Source organism: Cynocephalus volans, chromosome 7 (assembly GCF_027409185.1).
Source record: "Cynocephalus volans isolate mCynVol1 chromosome 7, mCynVol1.pri, whole genome shotgun sequence".
Taxonomy (NCBI): Eukaryota; Metazoa; Chordata; class Mammalia; order Dermoptera; family Cynocephalidae; genus Cynocephalus; species Cynocephalus volans.
The window spans coordinates 122,568,321-122,588,262 of NC_084466.1; the positions used below are offsets into that span (position 1 = coordinate 122,568,321).

The 19,942-nt window shown below is 39.5% G+C and overlaps 1 protein-coding gene across 6 annotated transcripts in view; it reads right to left on the reverse strand.

The window, feature by feature from the left end:
* CPEB3 (cytoplasmic polyadenylation element binding protein 3) overlaps positions 1–19,942 on the reverse strand; it is a 184,833-nt gene that overhangs the window by 18,379 nt on the left and 146,512 nt on the right. For all 6 annotated transcript variants that reach the window (XM_063102419.1, XM_063102424.1, XM_063102422.1 and 3 more), the window contains exon 9: positions 12,004–12,185. In XM_063102419.1, coding sequence (XP_062958489.1) covers positions 12,004–12,185 — 182 coding nt within the window. The remainder of the gene's footprint in view (positions 1–12,003; positions 12,186–19,942) is intronic.

Consider the following 19,942-nt stretch of genomic DNA (forward strand, 5'->3'; position numbering starts at 1 on the left):
AATTAGCAGCACAAATATTAGATGTCAGCCAAGGTGTAAGGAAGATGTAGTCAAACAGTAGCACATGCAAGCAAGGCTTTACCTCAAAGAATCAAAAATATGAGGAGGCTGAGAAAAGGACAAAACTAATCTGAGGATCTGTTGCAGGTCATAAGAAGGGAAACGATGAAATAGAGATGATGGGTGTGAAGGGCAGAAGAGAAGATGTGCAGAACTGCCATCTACATCCGAGGAAAGAGACAGACATGGGCCCCTCCGTGCAAACAGAGGTCAAACAAGAGAACACTGGCTCCAGGTGGTGATGTCAGAGACTCTCGGAGAGAGGAGAGAGGGTGAGAAGTAGGAAGGAGGTTGCTTGAATGGAAGACACCAGCTCTAAAGTTGGGTCTTTCTCCTGGCTTCAAGGGAAAGGCTCTCATAATCACCCTGGGGAATGAACTATTGGATACTAAGGGTTGAGTGAGTACCTCCAGTCTCTCTCCAGATTACCCAGAGATCCAGGCCAAATGCTACAAGGGACTATGGCAATCTTAGGCCTTATCACCAGAGGCACAATGTTTAGACCAAAGGAAGAAATAGCCAGCGGTATTCGGGGTAAGAAACTTCAACTCTGGTTTTCCATTCTGAGCACCACACTTTAGAAGGGCATACATTGTAAGAGGGACCTGACTCACATGGAGATCCTACACCATGCTGGCTGAAAGGAGGCTGTAATTCCTGGTCGAGACATCTATAAAGATCCATAGCATCTCCAGGATTAAGAGCAGAAACTCTAACTAGAAGCTACCCAGTGTTCACTGTTTAGTGTGAGCTCAACACACCATGTATTTGTTTCAGAAATATTCTCTCTGACAGCTCTCAGGAATGAGTTATATTGGCTAAATAGGTATACCTTAATAATGAGGAAATTCGTTTCTTTGAAATTTTTAACTCATTAGGCTACTTGGAGAGATCAGACCATAAATTTTAGCTATCATTAATAAAAAGATGCAAGAAATCAGCTAATGACAACATAAGCAAGGTGCTGACACAAGATCTTTGATAAAGGCCATGCAACAGGCCATGCATCTAAACACAAGCAAACCAGACAGAGTTCATGTGCCATGGTAGATAATGTCCCCCACATTGGATTGTCAATACATTAGTTAAGAGAGTTGCAAATATATGACTCAATCAAGACAAGAGCATTTCTAAAGTGAAAGGTTAACATATAAAATACTCTTTCTGATCAGCAGAAGGAATTCCAACCCAAGTTCACTGTTTTTTAAACAAATTCCCAAGGTCTGAGAAAATCTAAGGGAATATACCACTTCAAATAAGAATGATAAATTACATTTAAACTACACTGGTTTCATTTAAACAATACATCTGGGACCCTCAGTGCCTTAACATGAGCCCATTTAGAATCAGTTCAAGCCATAGTTTGAACTCACACCTGCGTTTTGCCTCCCTTTAAAAAGTCAGCTCAGTGCTGTCCCTGTGGCTTAGCTTGTTAAAGTGTCTGTCTTGTAGTAAAAAGTCAGCTCAGCTAAAGCCACAAACTATGAATCTTTAGAGTCAAATCAGAAGTAGTCTGGAAACAGGTCATCAGAGCCCTCACTTCTTTTGCTATTAAGTCATCTTATATAGTCCATCTGTGGCCAGGGACAAAGTGTACTATTATCAGCACTTCTGTTAGTATGGTTACTGGATCATATTAACCTTCATGCATGCTAAAAATATAAAGCCTTTGATAGTCTTTAGAAAATTCAGGCCCAACATGCTTCCAGTAAAGAGAGAAAAAAAAGAAAGTGAAATATACAAAGTACTCAAGGTGTCTGCAAAGAAAGTTGCAATAACATGGGATAAGATCCCATTAAATCAAAAATGGGTTATTCTAAAGAGCATGCTATTAAAAGCAAATATTATATGCTATGGCTTAGCTATCACAATGTTCTTTAAATAAAAATATGAGAAAGCCCCAAATTGGCTAGCTGAAAGTCAGTCTCTCTGGTCCTCAATGCTAAGCTAAAATAGAGTTAAGGGAACATTATCTGTCAACAGCATACTAATTTCAAAACTATTTTTATTTCTTATGTGGAGATATTTTAGAAAGATGCAACAGATAATCTCAAGTAATCAAAAGATAAAGAATTGGAACATCACCCACACCTTCAATGTCCCACTACCACTGTGAGTGTGGAGCTGCTGTTTCCTTGTCCCTCCCCCCGAAAAAAAATCCTCTGTAGACAGAAAAGATATGGGAGGTATAGGACACACTTGGAAAAAAGAGACTGAGGAAGAGAAAAGCAATCAACTGCTTAATAAGCTTCTGAATTTGAGCATATTTTCTCAACTGAGTTCACTAGAACATTATTTCCAAGAGACAGTACATGTTAGAAGAGCTCTATAATCAAAAAATTTGTGACAATTTGCATATTGTCTCCGTCTTGGACTGTCACAATGAAGATGAGTATATAAAAGATTCTAATATATCCTAGAATAAACCAGCCTACCTAACTTGCTTTAAGTAAGCATATCCAAACTCATTTGACTCAAAAAAGATTTTTTTACAAAATAGATATTAAAATCCCAAGAGACTTACATTTTATGGAGCACATTTTAGGAAATGGTGCTTTAGGGAAACTAATTCTAGAGGCAGACCCCTGGGTAGGGCACACCTGCCTACTGACAGCTCCTCCTCCCTTTTAAAAGACTCAAATAATCAACCAACTTCATCTTGCCTGAAATATTTAATTCTGTTTATCACCTGAAATTCCGATTAGATTGTTTCTAATAAGCATGACAGAGTGCTTTACAGTTTTCAAAAGCACTTTCATTTACACACACACGCGTGCACACGCACACGCACACACACACACACACACACACACACTTTCTTCCTTCAAGCTATAAAATAAGAGGTATAGTCAAGACTAAAACCCGAAATTGGCTAATGCTAGTCTAGTATCCTTTCTTCTAGAGAAAGGGTTTTCATGGGCTGAACTGTGAGACTACAGCCAATGTTTACTACATGATGCATTTAAAGTATAAACACCTGAAGAAAAAAATAAAATACTAAACAAAGTAGACAAAAATAAAGTTATAAACACCTGACTCAAATTTCTAGGAGACAGCATAACCAAGTTGTGGTAAACAATATTTGTTGGCAGGGGGGCATCTCAAATTTTTATAAACAGATTGTTCATATCAATCAAGTCATATGTTTTTGCTAGACTAAGGGAGATCAACTGGATTCTACCCTTTATAGATTTTCTCATGACCACACAGAGAAGACAAAGGGGTAGAAAAATGGCCATGAAAAAAAAACATTACCCATTTTCAAAGATCTCATTTTTCATACTACAAAAATCTTTCATATGTAAGTGACCTAGACTTGAATTATAAAGAAAACTGGATTTAGCACAGCTTTCACATCTTAAGTGTTCATTTGGCATCACTTCTAAAACTACCATTAAAACTGACAGAACAAGTACAGGTGCCATCTTTTGCCCTTATTGTATTTAAATACTTCAAACCCTTCCAGTTTTTCACAGCATTGTTCAAAGGAATACAGCAAAATTTAATCCTAACCTCTGCTCTACATTAGTTTCAAAATCTTTTCATTATCAGAGGAAAGATACTGTTAAAAATACCTTTTTCTAGACTAAAGAGAAAGAAACCTTCAATCCTTTAAATGGAAAACACATCCAAGTATTTACATCTATAAAAGGAACTTAAAAGTCTCTACATGTGTTTCTTGACTAACAGCCAACCAAGTATGTTGGTTGATTGGCACCTAAGTTAATTTCTTTTTTTTAGTGTCAACTCAATATAAAGATTTGTATTATAGTCTTTATATTAAGAATTCTCAGTGGAATTGAGTAGGTACTTTAAAAGAAAAAAAAAAAAAAGCCAACAATGAGCCTTGGACATATCATTAGGCAACAGCACAATTTAAGTAGTCCAGGCTCCACAATAATACAAATCAACAACTGTATAGCCTAATAACTTCATCTGTCATTGTTTATCTATGCAATAACTGTGAGGTAGTTAAGCTGGTGTTCTTACCATAACAGGACAATGAAATCAAGCTTCTAAAAGGGTAAGAAACTTGTCCAAGGTCAAACTATGATTGGGGAAAGAGCTAGGAGTAGACTCAGCGTTCCCAATTCCTAAGCCAGTACTTTTTTACTATAGCAATGATTCTCTGGAACGTAGGGATAGGGGTTGGCGTGAGGTGTATCATCCCTTACGCACTAATGGTCAAGCTCATAAACGCCCTACCTTATTAGTCTTCAAGGAAGCTTTTGTTACCCGTGAGAGTGTATCATATGCCTCATGTATCCTCAGGCAGAAGAAATGCTGAGAACTATATGCTGAATATCATACAATCTCAATATTGTCAACCCAGGGACAAATTACCAATTGGCCAATAACTGGTGAACATGAGCCATAAAATATGCATAATGTAAGCCATAACTGATTTATTTCAAGATGTTCATTTTTCCTTGAGAGTAAAAACTGAGGCACAGATTGTATCTGTGTCATTTTTTTTTTTTGGGTGAATTTTTTTTTTAAATTTTATTCTGTGTCATTTATCATATTAATGTTCCAAAACAAGGATCTATGACATTAAAAATGCCAAACATTTTCAGTAAATGTTATAATCCAGTGTAGTATTGTTCACAATGACTTGAAAAAGGTTTTGCATGAAGACAACATAAAAGTGAAAAGCAAAAGCAAAATGTTCAAAATGACCTGCAGCTATACTAGAAAACCCTGAAAAACTTCAGATGTACCCTGCTCCATGCAGTACATGTTCCTGAAAAGGTATTTGAAATATTGAAACATATACAAAATTCAATATGGGACCTATAATCTCAGTGATTCCTAATGTAGGTCCATGGAGAAATAGCTTCATGGAAGAAGTGGGTTTGAAAACACATTAGACCCTGGATAAGCAGAAAGGATCAGGAAGGGAGTCCCACAAGCAGAGGTAGCTCTGCCATTAATTGATGAGGTGTCTTGAGAAAGTCTACAAATCTCTCCTAGATTCTCCTTGGTTGCAAAAATAGAGAGGGTTGGACTAAGTCATGCCTAAGGTTAAGTCCAGCTTTTGTGTACTGTAAGTGTCAAAGAACAAACACTTTTTGCTACTCTGAACAGCCAAACGTAAATTTCTTTCTTATTCAAATGAGTGTCCTTAACTAAGTAGAAAAGGAAAACAGTGTAAAGCGCCCTCCGGTAGACAGTTGGATATGCCAAAGGATGGTACAAGTGCTTCCCATCTGGGCCACCTCTCAAACAATCAGCATTCATTCAATAACTCACTCATTCATTTATTTAAAAATAAATAATTAATGTGTGCGCACTATGAGTCAAATATTGAGTATACAGTAGCTAATCTGAAAGACACACAGTCATTGCCCTCATAAATTTTATAGCCTAACAGAATAGATGGACATTAAACAAAGCATTATTTCATTACAATGGTACTTAATGCCACAAAGGAATGGTAGATGTGTATTATGATAACGATCTATCGGGGAGCTGTAAGCTCCACTGAAGAAAGGATTTCTAAAAATATCACAATTAAGCTGAGGCCTGAGGAAAAGTGGGTATTGGCCAGGCAACAGTATGTATAATGATCCTGAGAAATGGAGAAAAAGGCCAGTTGTGGCTGGCTCAAGCTGAGGAAGGGAGAAGGAAGAGCTAATGCAGAAGTACACAGTACACGAAAGGTCATTTAGGCAACTTTCAGGATTTTGACCTTTATCCTAAGGGCAGTAGAACATAACCAAAAGGTTTAAAGGAGGGGAATGAAATGATTTAAATTATGATTTTAAAAGATCACTCTGGTTGCTATGTAAAGAATGAATTGGAGATGGGATAAGCTGAATTGGGGAGACAAACAAGAAAGCTATTGTAGATGAGATGACTCAGGTGAGACAACTCTCAATGTTTAGTATCCTCAACAGATTTCCATGATTGCTTCCAGTCCTTGCTCTCCCATATAGCATCCTAATTTATTCTATACATTATTGAGTGTCTGCTGTGTGCCAAGCACTCCCATTCAGACCCCTGGGCACAGGTGGCAGAGTCAAGATCATGGAAGCTCTGTAAGGAACTACCAGTAGAAGCCCCTTCCACCTGTATTAGCCCTCCCATGGCTAGACATGCCACAGAAAATGTTAGTGTGTAGTTGGCCCACTCCAAAAAGGGGGCCCTAATCACAGCTATAGCAGAGTTCAGAAGTCTGCCCTAATAGCCTGGGCTACTTTGTTCCTGTAAATTTGAACAGCACAGGTTAAATAAGTAGGATGTTCTCCCTATAATGAGCTAAGTGATTATAGAGGATAAATGCAGTGGCCCGCCCCCTCAACTATTGTTATTCTGCAATTGATTCTCTTATTGCAGACTTGAAGGCTACGCATTAAAATACCTTTGTGTTCTAAAGTTGATTGTGATGACGATTGCACAATTATGTAAATATACTAAAAAACATTTAATTTTATACTTCAAGTAGGAGAATTGTATGGTACGTGAATACCATAAAACTGCTCAATAAAGCTGTTACAAATAAAACATCTCTTCCATAAAGATCATTATATTATGGATGAGTGAAATGACAGCAAGAAGAAAGTACCAAACCTACAGAGTCAACTGTCTCTGTAAATGCTGCATATTGACATATTTTATATTCAGAGGCAAGACAAAAAGTCTCTAAGATGAAGATAAGAAATCAAATCTATAAAGGCTGTATTTCCCCCATAAACCACTCCATATAAAATTTTAGCCAAATAGTAACAATAACAATAATAAATAAATATATAAACCCTCAAAAGAGTGGTTTTTGAGAAAAATTGGTTGCATACAAAAGAAGAAAAGGATCAATTTATTCTTCATGTACTTCCCACAGTTTATGCAGAAAAGGTGTAACTTGAGAGCACACACATCATATAGCTCAGGACTTCCATGGTTCCAGACATTTAATAAATTGACCTTAATAAAAAAATAAGGCCAGGCATTACTGCTGTGCATGTTGCCTCCTCCAACTCTCCTCAAGGAGTAAACACTAAAAGGGATAAGGGCTGCAAACAGGAAGCAAGGGGCCCTTAAAATGCAATCTATAGTTTAAAAAAATTCACTGAATCTACGTTTGTAATGATGCAGACAGCAAAGCAGACTCCTTAGAGTAGAGGGGTAATAAAGGTTGATGCTATTTAAAATAGTCAAGGTCTCAGTTTAAAGGCAATTCTAGGCTCACCTCAGAGGAAAGAGAGAATGATTGTAGCACCTTGGAATTTCAATAGCAAGGAAAAGGGATTGTGGACACAGGTGGACATGTGCCCCTGACTTTCAGCACAGCAAGTTTCAGAACCTTTGCGATGAGACTACTGCTAAAAACCTGGAGGGGTTATCCAGGAAAGAAGGAGTGCCTAATGATAGAAATTCTCTGTAGACAATCATTTTTTTCTGAGAAAAAAAGGGTATGACTTAGGAAATACTGATGTGCTTATAATGAGATCTTTCTCGAAAGCTCAATTTAAGCTTTGGGAGAAAGATGAATAAAAATAAAACTATGAATAAACCTAAAAACACATCTACAAAGTGTGCAGTTAACAGAGGCTCAAAATGCAAGAGACAACAAAATAAGGTATTGTTGGCTAGGCCATGTTCAAAGTAAGAAGAAAACGAGGTGACAGAGTGACAGTTTGGGGGAAGGGAGTATAATGTTCCCAGATGAACCGTGAAAAAGGAGCCCAACTCAAGATGGACACTGGCTTCCATCTCTCATAGTAAAGAAAACAGTCTCCATATTCATCGGGGCAAACAAAGAACACAAAGATGGAGCTGGGCCCTGAGGGGAGACAAGGGAGAGTAGGGACCCTGCCACTTTTAATGATTTTCAAGGCTCCCATTCAGATGACTTTCATCCCAGGGCACTGAAGGAACGGACAAGTCCCTTTTTGATACTATGTTGTCACCACAGGAACAGTCCCCACCACACAGGTGTACAATATGTTACGTTGCACATGCCGATTTCTTATATATCTCTTCTGGCTTTCTCAACAATCTTGTGGGATAAGCAAAGCTATTACTACTGCCTTCATTGTACACTGAAGCTCAGAATTTAAGTGACTCTCCCAAGGTCACATAACCCATGGAGAGCATGACCACACCTACACCCAGGCCATCTGACTCTGGGCCAGTGATCTTTTCACTAACCAGCATTACCTTTTTGCTATTCTTCAGCAGAGCAACTGATAAAATTCAAGCTATGTAATATTAACAACATCAATATTAAGCATATTTATAGCAAGACTAATACTGTTAACCAGCAAGTGCTGGTTAGATATCTGCCCAACTGCCATAGGGCTCTGGCTTTTCAGTCCTCAAATCTCATTAAATCTTCAGACCACCAGCAGGAGAAAGTTACAGATGAGGCTCCTGGCATTAAGGAATGAGGATCCCTGCTTGGGGTCACCAGTGACTGGTGCAGCAAAGGTTTAAAGGCATTGGAATCTGTTCTAGCTTCATACTCTTTCCAATACAACTGGCTGCTACCCTAAATGTTTATCAAGGACTACTCTAAGATGTGGGAGGTATGGTTAAACCAAACATAGTGGGCAGAAAACAGTCAATGGCATTCCTGAGCCCTGAGAAGTATTTTCATAGCCTACAATCCTGCTAACCAAAGCAAAGCCATTTCTCTCTTTTTTACCTAGCTCTAAATCTTGTGTGAAGAAATACTGAGGGCCTGAGTCTAGCAGTAGGGGCGAGTAGGGGTAGGTAACAAAATAAACAGTATCTGAATTTACTGTGATTCTTAAAGGGGCTCAAAGACTACCATAATCCCTGGGGCAAGCATCCCTCTCCTCCTAAGGAACAGGCCGGGAGGTTGGGAGGTTGGGAGGGTGGAGGCAAACGGGAGGTAGGAGGATGGGGAAATGGCACCCTCCTCTAGGTTCTCTCTTATCATCTCCAGGATCCACCTCCTGTACAGTCACTAGTTCCGGCTTCAGAGGAATACAAAGAAAACTACTTCCACACAGATGAGAACCCAAGGCTCTTCAGGTTAAGTTTATTGCCTGGGTTCACCAGATGGATGCAACAGCAGTCTCAGTGTAATGGAATCTAGTATATTAGACTCCCAGTATACAGGCACAAGCAAGTCCACCAGCAACAGCAACAGTCGCTAAGAGAACCCTCCAAGTAGCACCATGTGTTAATTCAACAAAGGTTTATCAAGCACCTATGACTAAATCAAGCAGTGGGTAAGCACTGGGGATCAGGAAGAGAAAGAGATGGATACCATGCCTATCTGTAAGGAGCTTACAGTCTTTTAGCGGGATTACTGTTACAAACAGGGGAACTCGGGTTGCTATGGGTACTTGAAAACCAGGAATGGAGCTGAATCTTTATCACCCCTCTGAGTCTCCATTAATTCAGAGTGTTTTGAAATTCTGGAAAAAAAAATTTATTTTAACTAAAAACAGACAAACCACTTACTCTTTAGGAATCTAGTGATGTAGCAAATAGAATGGATTTTGTAATTTGATCAGATACATTTCTTAAATAAAATATAATCTTGCTAAATAAGAAAAATGCATCACCAATTGAAATTTCTACCTCCTAAGAAACTTGTCTGCTACAAAAAATTAGTCAAAGTCAACTGTAGAGAGTATAGGTGAAAGTTCATAACAGAACATATTTACTACTTTATTAATTGCAGGGCAGTGTATACCCCAAGAACATCCTCTAACTGGAAGCATTAATAGCCACTGTACAATTGCATAGGCAGGTGTTCAAGACTCAGTGCTATTCTCTTACTAGCTCTTTTCATCTATAAATATAGGTCCTAGAGTAGCTCCTACCACCTTCCATTCCCTCAAGCTTCCAAACAGTGGCAGAGATGGGATTGAAGGGATTTAAACCCATGTCTGTCCAGAAAACCAACTGAGCACACCAACTCCCTACAACTCCACCCCTCTTTCAGATCAGAGACAGTACACTCAATGTCTCTAGAGGCCAGCCAGGTAACACCAATGAGCAAAGTGGCAGGTAATGTATACGTATATATGGCATGTACAGTAGAAATAGAAGCAGTTGGAGAGGAGATTGAAGAGGACTGCAGCTATTTGGCTCCAATGATTGCTACCATGTGTGATCTTGCAGTTTTAAAGAAACAAGAAATTCAACATTTTATGTATACTCCCGAACATTTAAATGTTAACTCAAGTTTGTTTGAAGAACACTGTGTAGGTCAAACAGGTCACCAGCCCTCAACTTTTGTTAATGCACTGTTAGCACCACCTCTTGAAAAGCACTGGTTTGGTATTTTAAATTCTGCAGGGTTATTTTCATTAAGTGTAACATCACTCTGGGGATCGGTGAGGCAGAAGGTTCATTAATGCCTTAAATATCAAGGGTGCTCTCTTTTTCAGGCAGCCTAGATGGACTCATGGACTTATGCCAGGCGATGTAGATCCGCCCCCCAATCAGCGCAGGACCCCTCAAAGGAGACTGGTCAGGAATGCAGAATTGCGTGGGATGCAGTTTGATGAAAAAACTCAGGCCCAGATCAGAGTTTCTACACAACCCAGGTACACCAGGTCTATGGAGAGCCGGAAGTATCTATAAGGTCAACCATTAAACCCTGAGCTGCACAAAAGCCTTACCTAGAGAAACAGCAGCAAAGCAGAAATTTAGCTCAACCACAGAGCTCAAGTACTGGTTCCCACAGGAAGTTCCCCCATTTGAGAAGTAAGCAAAGGACAAAAAATTAGTTCTGGCCCAGGCACACCACCAGCACCTTGGGGCCTGCCCGGTGACCTGAGGCATGGAGAAGGGGACAGGACCCCCCCTCCCACAACCAGGCACACTGCGCCAGTGCCTCGGAGCCCACCGGGGACCTGGGGCATGGATAAGGGGACTGGACCCCCACTCCCAGAACCAGGCAGACTGTGTCAGCACTTCAGGGCCCACCCAGGTCCCGAGACATGGAAAAGGGGACCAGACCCCCCTCCCACATCCAAGCACACCACGCCCGTGCTCAGGGACCCAAGGCATGGAGAAGCGAACTGGACCCCTCTCCCACAACCAGCCACACTGCCGGCACCAAGAAGCATGCCAAAAACATCACCTCCATGTGGGTGGCCCACCACAGCCACCACAATAACCATGGCCACTGTGAAAGCAGCTAGATGCCACTACCACCATGCAGATGGTCCACCAGCCATTGGAATGCATTGACACAAGGAGAGTCACAGGCAGAGACAAAGAAAAGACGAGGATGTCTCTCTCCACAAAGCCCATTTCAGAGTGACAGAAGAAGCACCTGTTCTATGATAATATTGGGGGACCTGATCACACCTCTCAGCACTGGACAGATCATCTAGGCAACAAATCAACAGAGTAACAACCATTATTCTTTCAGAAGGAGAGAAGAAATCTAGGTTAACTGGGGGGGGGGGGGGGGGGAGGAAGAGGGAGATGTGGAGAGATTGGACAAGGGACATAAAGAATAATTACTATTTGGGCCGGCCCGTGGCTCACTCGGGAGAGTGCGGTGCTGTGTAACACCAAGGCCCCGGGTTCGGATCCCATATACGGATGGCCGGTTCGCTCACTGGCTGAGCGTGGTGCTGACAACACCAAATCAGGGGTTAAGATCCCCTTACCGGTCATCTTTAAAAAAAAAAAAAAGAATAATTACTATTTGTAACAATATATATGCTAGTAATATTGATTTGATCAACATATCTCAATGTTGAACTCCCAAAATATGTATAATCAATTTTGATTCAGTAAAAATTAAAAAAAAAAAAAAAAAAGAAGGTTCATTAAAGCCTTAAATATCAAGGGTGCTCTCTTTTTCAGGTAGCCTACATGGACTCATAGACTTATGCCAGGCAAGGTAGAGCGGCTCACTTATGATCACAACGTACTTTTCTTCCCAGGGGCCCACAGAACAAACTTCATTTCTTTCCCATAGCAATTCCACCCTGAGATGCTTACCCGTTTGTCAATGTCATTGTGTTGGAGCTGCACAAAGCGAGCGCTGATGGCTGCAATGTAACTCTGTTGATTGGAGAATGCCACACGGCCAGCACCTTTGGGGTACTTCAGCTCTGGGTCCGTATCAATGCCAGCATAGCAGACACCACCATACAAACGGTCCATGATCATTGCCAATTCAACTGCAAGAAAATAAACATGGATATGTATAAATGTTTGGGAGGTACTCTTGCCCAGAAGAAAGACAAATTATTTAAAGATCATGCAGTAAAATTAAAAAAAGGAAAACCCATGTTAAGTATCAAGAAGAATGTCCACACCAGTCTTACAACTCAAGTAGGGAGCTCCTCATAGGATATTTAAAAATGAAATGGAAAAAAAATGAAGAATTGATACACATACACATAAAAATTTATATAATCAGAACTTTAGCAATAGTAGAGAAGGAATGATTTGTCAGTAATCCTGTTCTAATTTCTAACTGCTTAATCCACTGGAATGAACCCTGGATAGGCAAAGCATTTCATGATGCCCTAACAAGTTAATAAGAAACAGTCCTACTTACTGAGCTCTAAGACCAAAAGCAATTACTTTTTTTTTTTTAAATTTTATTTTGTCGATATACATTGTGGCTGATTATTGTTGCCCATCACCAAAACCTCCCTCCCTTCTCCCTGCCCCCCTCAAAAGCAATTACTAATGTCACACTGCTATATTAATACTAAGCTACAGAAAGGATTAACTCCTTGTTTAAATACAGACAAAATGTTTCCAGCCTTAAAGTAAATCTCTACAATCAAAAAAAAAAAAAAAAATTATATTCTATCTCAACTGAGAAATTTCCACACTAACCTCTCACATTGAATTCTAAATAATAATAGTAATAGTAATAGCAGCAATGAACATTTACTGAGCACTGACAATGTACAAGCTCTAAGCTGCTACATAAGCAATAAAAACATACCCATCCTGCACCTTGCTATACATCCAAAGGTCTGGACTGTACTCCTTGCCATGTTTCTTCTAAATATGCCTTTAAATTGGTATATTTACAAAATGCTTTTAGAGAAGGCATATGGAAATTGGACCATGCCAAAGGCCTGATATACTGAAATGATCCCCACCATAAAGATACCATGGAGAGACATGTAGCACTTACCTGCACTTGGGTAATTGTTTACTTGATACCGGACAGAACCTCCTCCAGGCATGACCATTTCTTTCAGGCCACTCACATAGTATAAGTCCAATAGACTCAGCCCTATCCCTGTGAATGACCCAAGAACCTGTTTCCTTCAAACACCTAAATATGGTATTTGGAAAGGAGAAGGCAGGGAAGATAGAAAATAACCTGGGCCACAGCTAATATGAAAAGACTATCACACAGTAGATCTCCACGGGAATCAATATCTGGGGAAAAGGAAAGCACTACAACCAGGTGGAGTGGGGGAAGAGTTTTGAGTAAATACAAGGGCTGAAGGGGCTGAATGAAGTAAGAACCTCAACAGATTTCTACGAACAGAAAGAAAGCCAACTTCCTGTAATACAAAACTACTGAGGCCGTAAGAAAAACTGTTGACATGTCAGAAAGGCTATCTTTCTACCTAACTTCTTCAAAATTTCTTTCCATAACAGACTGCCTAATATTGGTGATTGTTTTCTAAGTGCCTATTTTTAATAGGAAGAATGAACTGCAACCAACAGGAAATTTTCAGAAGGTGAGAAAATAAGCTAGCAATAACTAAGCCCAAGAGTAAGTGCTACTAAAGATAAAGTGCATTAAAAGCCATCCTAATTATCATTACGGTCAGAATTATTGAGTCATATTAGACAAGGGAGCACTGCTCATTAGAGCTAAGTGGACTCTGACTGCAGTCTCGGGGTAGGATCCAGAAATCACATTCATTCAGATGCAACAAGAATGGTGTACACACCCTGAGGTTACACACCTCAGAGTCCTGGGGTTTTCTAACACTTCATCTCAACAATCTCTGATGGTTTGAGGATCTTCTCATATGGCTAATGTTATTCCAGTAACAGAGACCAAGAAAATGAAGGCAGCATTAATTGTTAATTGAAGTCATTAATGAACTTTCCTTACTGGTTGAAAGGGCTTAATAAATAAGTTACCACAGGTCCCTGAAAACTAAATACTAGTTTTCTAAAGACCAGGCTTCCTCTGGAATAGAATAAGATAGGGAACACTCTCTAAGCCTGGTGAGTGGCCAGGAAAAGAATGCCGGCAAAGGACTGAACAACACTTGTCTTCCACATAGGAAGGACTCAAGAAAGCTTCTGATTTAGAAAGAAAGCATACCCGTTGTAAGCTTGAAGCTCCAGCTGAGGAGAAGAGTTACTGGAACCACAAGTTCTTTACTCTGAAGCAGTCTCCAAAGGAATCTTAGTGATCCTTTGATGCCAGAGAAGGTGCCTCCACAAGTACATTCTATGACTTTGTGAATCTGTCTGCTGGAAAATCATCTTCATGTGCCAAAGATGAGATCATGACTGCTGTTGCTGGGAGTTAAGTACTTTTGATAAGAAGCAGAAACCCTCACCCACTTATGCTTTTAGGAAAACTAATTATAAATAAATCATTTCCATTTGTGAGCTTATATATAGTCATTTTCTTGGCCACCAAAAAGTCTGTAGACATTTGAGCCAATAAGGTCTCACTCGAGTGAAGGGCAATTTGTTGAGAAGCTAGAAGAAACCAAGATGACTAAAGAAAGAGTTTTTTGGAGGAGACATTGAAGATTTCCCATCTCTCTCTCTCTACCCTAATCTTAATCTACACTTTAACTACAGAAAGTCTAATACTATGATCATCTTTAAAGAGAAGTAAATAATAGTCAAACAACTGCTGTTTGTATTTGGTCTTTTACTCAACCAGTAAGTCTTCACTCAGCACATTTCCTGCAGGCTGAACTGCTATTAGACTCAAACACCACAGGGATGTCATCTAAGTATCAAACAGAGTTTCTAATTATTGAGAAAAATAACTACTTTTTCAATAAGTAACCACCTTTGTCAATAATTTTAATGCTTTAAAAACAGCATACAAAAATAACTAATTTAATTCATCTACTATTACATAGGTGACTACCAGAAACACAGAGCAAGCCTTCCTGAAGTCCTATATAAATTTCCAATCTGAGATTGTTCTTTTTTATATAGAAGATATATAAATGTATGACTACTTTCAGAGACTAGGCTTTTAAAAATTATTTAGAGTGAGTATCATTATTAATATGGGATAGTCCCATACAAGTTTTCTTCTTCTGATGGGAGGGAAGTGGTGATAGAAAGAGGGACTATCAATTTGACCACCTGGAGGGAGGAGAGAAATATAGAGGAAAAGCAGTAAAGGTCTGGCAAGAGCCAACTAAAAATTTCATGGGTTCATCTGTACCTTGTGATTTCAACCCTGCTCATAAAATCTGACCCCTTAATCAAGCATGTGTCTTATTCAGAGAATGTAGTAAAGCCACGTACTAAGTCAATGATAGTGAATCCTCATTCTAAATCATCCTCTGTAGAAGGCAGAGACAGAGTACCTCTTAGGAGCATGTTCTTAACATTTAAACCAAGGAAGATAAGGGTACGAGAGCAGGGCATACAGGTGAAGGATTCTGGAGTTCACAGAGAGGTGACAGCAGGCAGAGTCTACGAGGATGTCAGGACTCTCCAAAATGACTTTTTTCCCCCTTCTCATCCAGTGTTCACAGGGTCAGTCTGGTCACCACATAGGTGGAAAATTAGTGGTATCCAGGGTATACTGTACTTTGGACAAAATGCTCTGTGCTCCTAAGACAAAAGTCGTCTCATGAACAACTTCCATGGTAGCAGCAACACTACTATGAGTCTAATCCACATGCTGGCTCTTGTGATAAGCTTCATGGTGTCACAGACTGGAGAGGAAAAAAGAACACTGCAGCTGTATGGAGCACACAGTAGACTCATGAATTCCTCTGGGTTGTGGTGACTATGTCTCTCAAGTTGAATCTAAACCTCAACGATGGTTCCTTGGATGTGCTCCTGATTCTTCAGAGAGATCTGAAAGGGACCTTAGTTCATCAGAGAGGAAACCATGATGACCCCCACCCCGCTTCACCTCAGGGTCCTGTTCCTATTATTTAATTACATTCAAAGCCAGCCCTAAGGCAATGGCTAAATCTGAGAGACAGAGCAGGAATGAGGATTTCCAAGGGAAATAATCAACTCATTCATCTTTACAGATTTTATACTGTGTATCTGGAAGCCACATTTCTTCTCTTTGGAAATACGAGAGTACTTCAAAAAGTTCATGGAAAGGGCCGAGCCCGTGGCGCACTTGGTAGAGTGCTGCGCTGGCAGCGCGGCGACGCTCCCGCCGCGGGTTCGGATCCTATATAGGACTGGCCAGTGCACTCACTGGCTGAGTGCCGGTCACGAGAAAACGACAAAAAAAAAAAAAAAAAAAAAAGTTCATGGAAAGATTTGTCTTATCTTTCAATTCTATTTTTGCATGAACTTTTTTTGAAGTACCCTTATAGAATTAAAAGATAATATGAATCTTTCCATGAACTTTTTGAAATACCTCACAGGGGAGAAACAGACAGGAAAGAGGCGTAAGGCACCTCAGGATAAAAAAAAAAAAAAAAGAGGTCTGGATTTCTGCAAGAAAGGGAGATTTAACTTGATGGTGGAATTTCTATAGTTCAGCACAATTGCCAAGTTGGTTTGCAAGAGCAGTTCACAATCTCAAGTGGAGGAAAGGTACTCATAAGCTTCCCCTCTGCATCAGATATTAAGAAGGTAAAAATATTTTCAAATAGATGGTATTAACAGCCAGCTAAATCAGACAGATAGAGTACTTGATTAAATCAAACTGGTACCAAGTTGACTGTTACTAACATCTCAAACCTCAGCTTGTAGCTTCATTCTGTGCAAAGATTCCCGAACTTGGAAATATGTAGATTTAAGTATGAACCTTGGGCTCTTTACTTATTATGGCCTTAGACCAATTATTCCATCTGAACTCTACTTCCTCATCTCTAGAATACAGTCTATCACTTACAACTGCACATGGTTATCATGAGGATTAAACAGACATGAGAGCTCTGAAAATACTGCTCAGCACAGTGTACTCAAATGTTTAGTTTTGTCCAGGAGTAGTTTTCCCCCCTACTCATAAATCTTTGTTTAACATTATGTTGGTCTAGTTTCTGCTTGATAAGCACCAGTTCATCCCAGTCTTACTTTGGCTTTACGCTAACGTTACTCAACCTGCCACTGATAATAGCAAAGTTTGACATCAGCTGTGGGTGAGGGTTTGCTTTTTGCGGGGAGGGAGAACAAAACACATACAAACATTAGAAAATTCTTAGCCTCAATGCAGTTATCAAGTCAGTATGCCAAATCTGTAGTTTATCTAGGACAACTCATACTGAACTTGGGACTTGAGGAGAAAAAATCCACTGTTGAGAAACTTAATATAGGATGATTTCTGCCTGCTACCACTTCACAGAACAAAAAGAAAGGATATGGTTACAATACTCCTATTTCCTAAATCACAAATCAGGATGTGATTCCTATATATGTGAACTACCATAATGTTTGTAAAGAATGTCTGAAATAAATGATCTTAGAAAAAGTCAGGATGTGTGTTCTCTAAATATATGCCACATATCACTGAATATTTACCTTAAAGTATTTACCCCTACAGAAAAGCCATCTGCATAACAGTCAGAGTAGGGAAGGGAAGTTAGAGAAGGAAATTTCAGGATGCATCACAGAATATTATTAGTAGGGGAGAACAAGAAAGAAAGGAAAGAATTATCAGAGCAATGGTTAGGAAAGACTGGAGACCCAAAGTAGGCTTCCGGGGCTCAGATGAGCAATCTCTCAAGACTGATTTGTTCTGCAAGGCCTAGTCTGATAAACTGTCAGAAGGAAATTATAAAGTGGAAGAACAACTCACATGCCTCTAATAAGAGAGAAGGACTTGGAGTTTTTCAAGCTTGATCAAGGTTGGGAGTGGATGGATCCCAAAACCTGGTCACTGAGGCAGTCCTCAAATCACATGCCTAAGTCAAGAAGTTGGGGTCTGAGAAATACTCATGTGAATAAACTGGAGGAGAGTATGGGGACCAGACACTTCAGTCTTCACTTTTTCCTGATGGTCTCGTCATAACCCCCAAGCCTGGCACCTATTTCCGGCCAAGTGAAGAGCTGTACATTCTGAAGAGGTCCTAATGCCACAGGGATATGCAGCAGGGCTACTTCTGTATGGAGATTCAGGAAGACGCATTGCTCATATTATCTGAATGAAGAGTGGCAACATGATGTTGTACTTCCAGGTAGTAGAAGGTGGAGAACCAGACAAAATGCCCATTTCCCTGTACTGACTCTCTGAAGAATATGCAAGCTTTAGCCACATGGTGGCATGGTGAGCCTACCTACAGCCTTCTGGGGGTGGGGTGAGGTAGGGAGTAGAAAGAAAACAAGACCTGAGAAACACCATGAGACTTCAGGCAAACCATCTTTGGCTTGCTACTGTCACTGATGGGAGTGATGGAAGGGACAGGAAACAGTAGGAATGTGTTGTTTGACCTAGAGAAACCTACAGTCAGGCAATGGGAAAGCTCATCTAAACTTTCCACTGATATTTTCCCATTTTCAGGTTAATTTTTCCAACCTGAATTTTAAAAAAGAAGGCTTGTCAAAGGACCAGAAAGAGCAACCTAAACTCAGTTGGGATAATACTACTTAAAACATGTTGACATGTTTCTTTTAGAGGTGTTTGTGTATTTCTGTTTGTAAGGATAAGGATTTATTTAGAACAACTATTAGTGATAATGGTCCCTGCCTTACAATGGGGAAATATTAAAGATAAATGACCTCACAAGACCCAAAGTAATAACACTTGAGTGACAAGATTTCAGTTACTATGAAGTATTAAAGAAAAATTTTTGGCCCAGGATAAGGTGAAAAATCCATCCGGACACCTAAAAACCTCACCTGTTGATTAGTGCCACCCACACCTAGTCCAGGATCATTCTGTATATACTCCCTGAAATAGTTTTAAGACTTTTCAGAATTCCATAATTATAATACACCTTGGAAGTAATAAAAAAATGCCTGAAGTATTTCAAAACCAAATTTGAGAATCATGTTAAGGAATATAATTTAGCTTCCAATTAATTATGAGTTAAGCATTGTATTAACACATTTCTTGTTTTCTTCTGTTGTTAAATCTTTGACTTTTTATATATGATGCCTGTCTAACACGATAGTGGGATGTTCATTCAGGTTGGAATGACACACACTTGCTCAGTGCCGGTAACACAGTGGATACTCAATAAATTTTTATTGTTCACATGAACTGCACTGTATTGTATTTAAGATTGCTTAGCAAAATCCAAAGGAATTCCTTTAAAAATAGTCTTCTATTCCAAGACATACACCAGTCCACAAAGCTCAGTGTGTTCCAAAGAAACCCAACTTTATGCCCATGGATAAAAGCTGTAGATATTAACTCTTTTTGTCTAGATTACATGGCCTCTACTCTGGAAACCTTGGGATTAAGTTAAAATTTTAAGACATTAGTATAACTTATGGACTTAGTAAAATTCTAAAACACTGGTATAGATTATTTAGCCACCTAGAAACTAGCTACGTTTATGGGAAGTGTTGGCATGGGGGGAACGTTTCCATTAGACCAAGTAATTTTAGATTACTACTTACGTAACTGCAAAAACAAAACAATTTTAAAACAAAAATTTTAGCTTAGAGAACTTCAGGACTTATGAAAGGTGTACTATCTAGGCAGAGAACACAAAATCCCATTTCTGACTAGATATAATTCTTGTCTATTCCTAAAATTTGAAGCATATTGCAGACACAGAACGTTAAAGAATACAATTTTTTGTTCTGGAGCTCCTTTCTTGCAGTATCA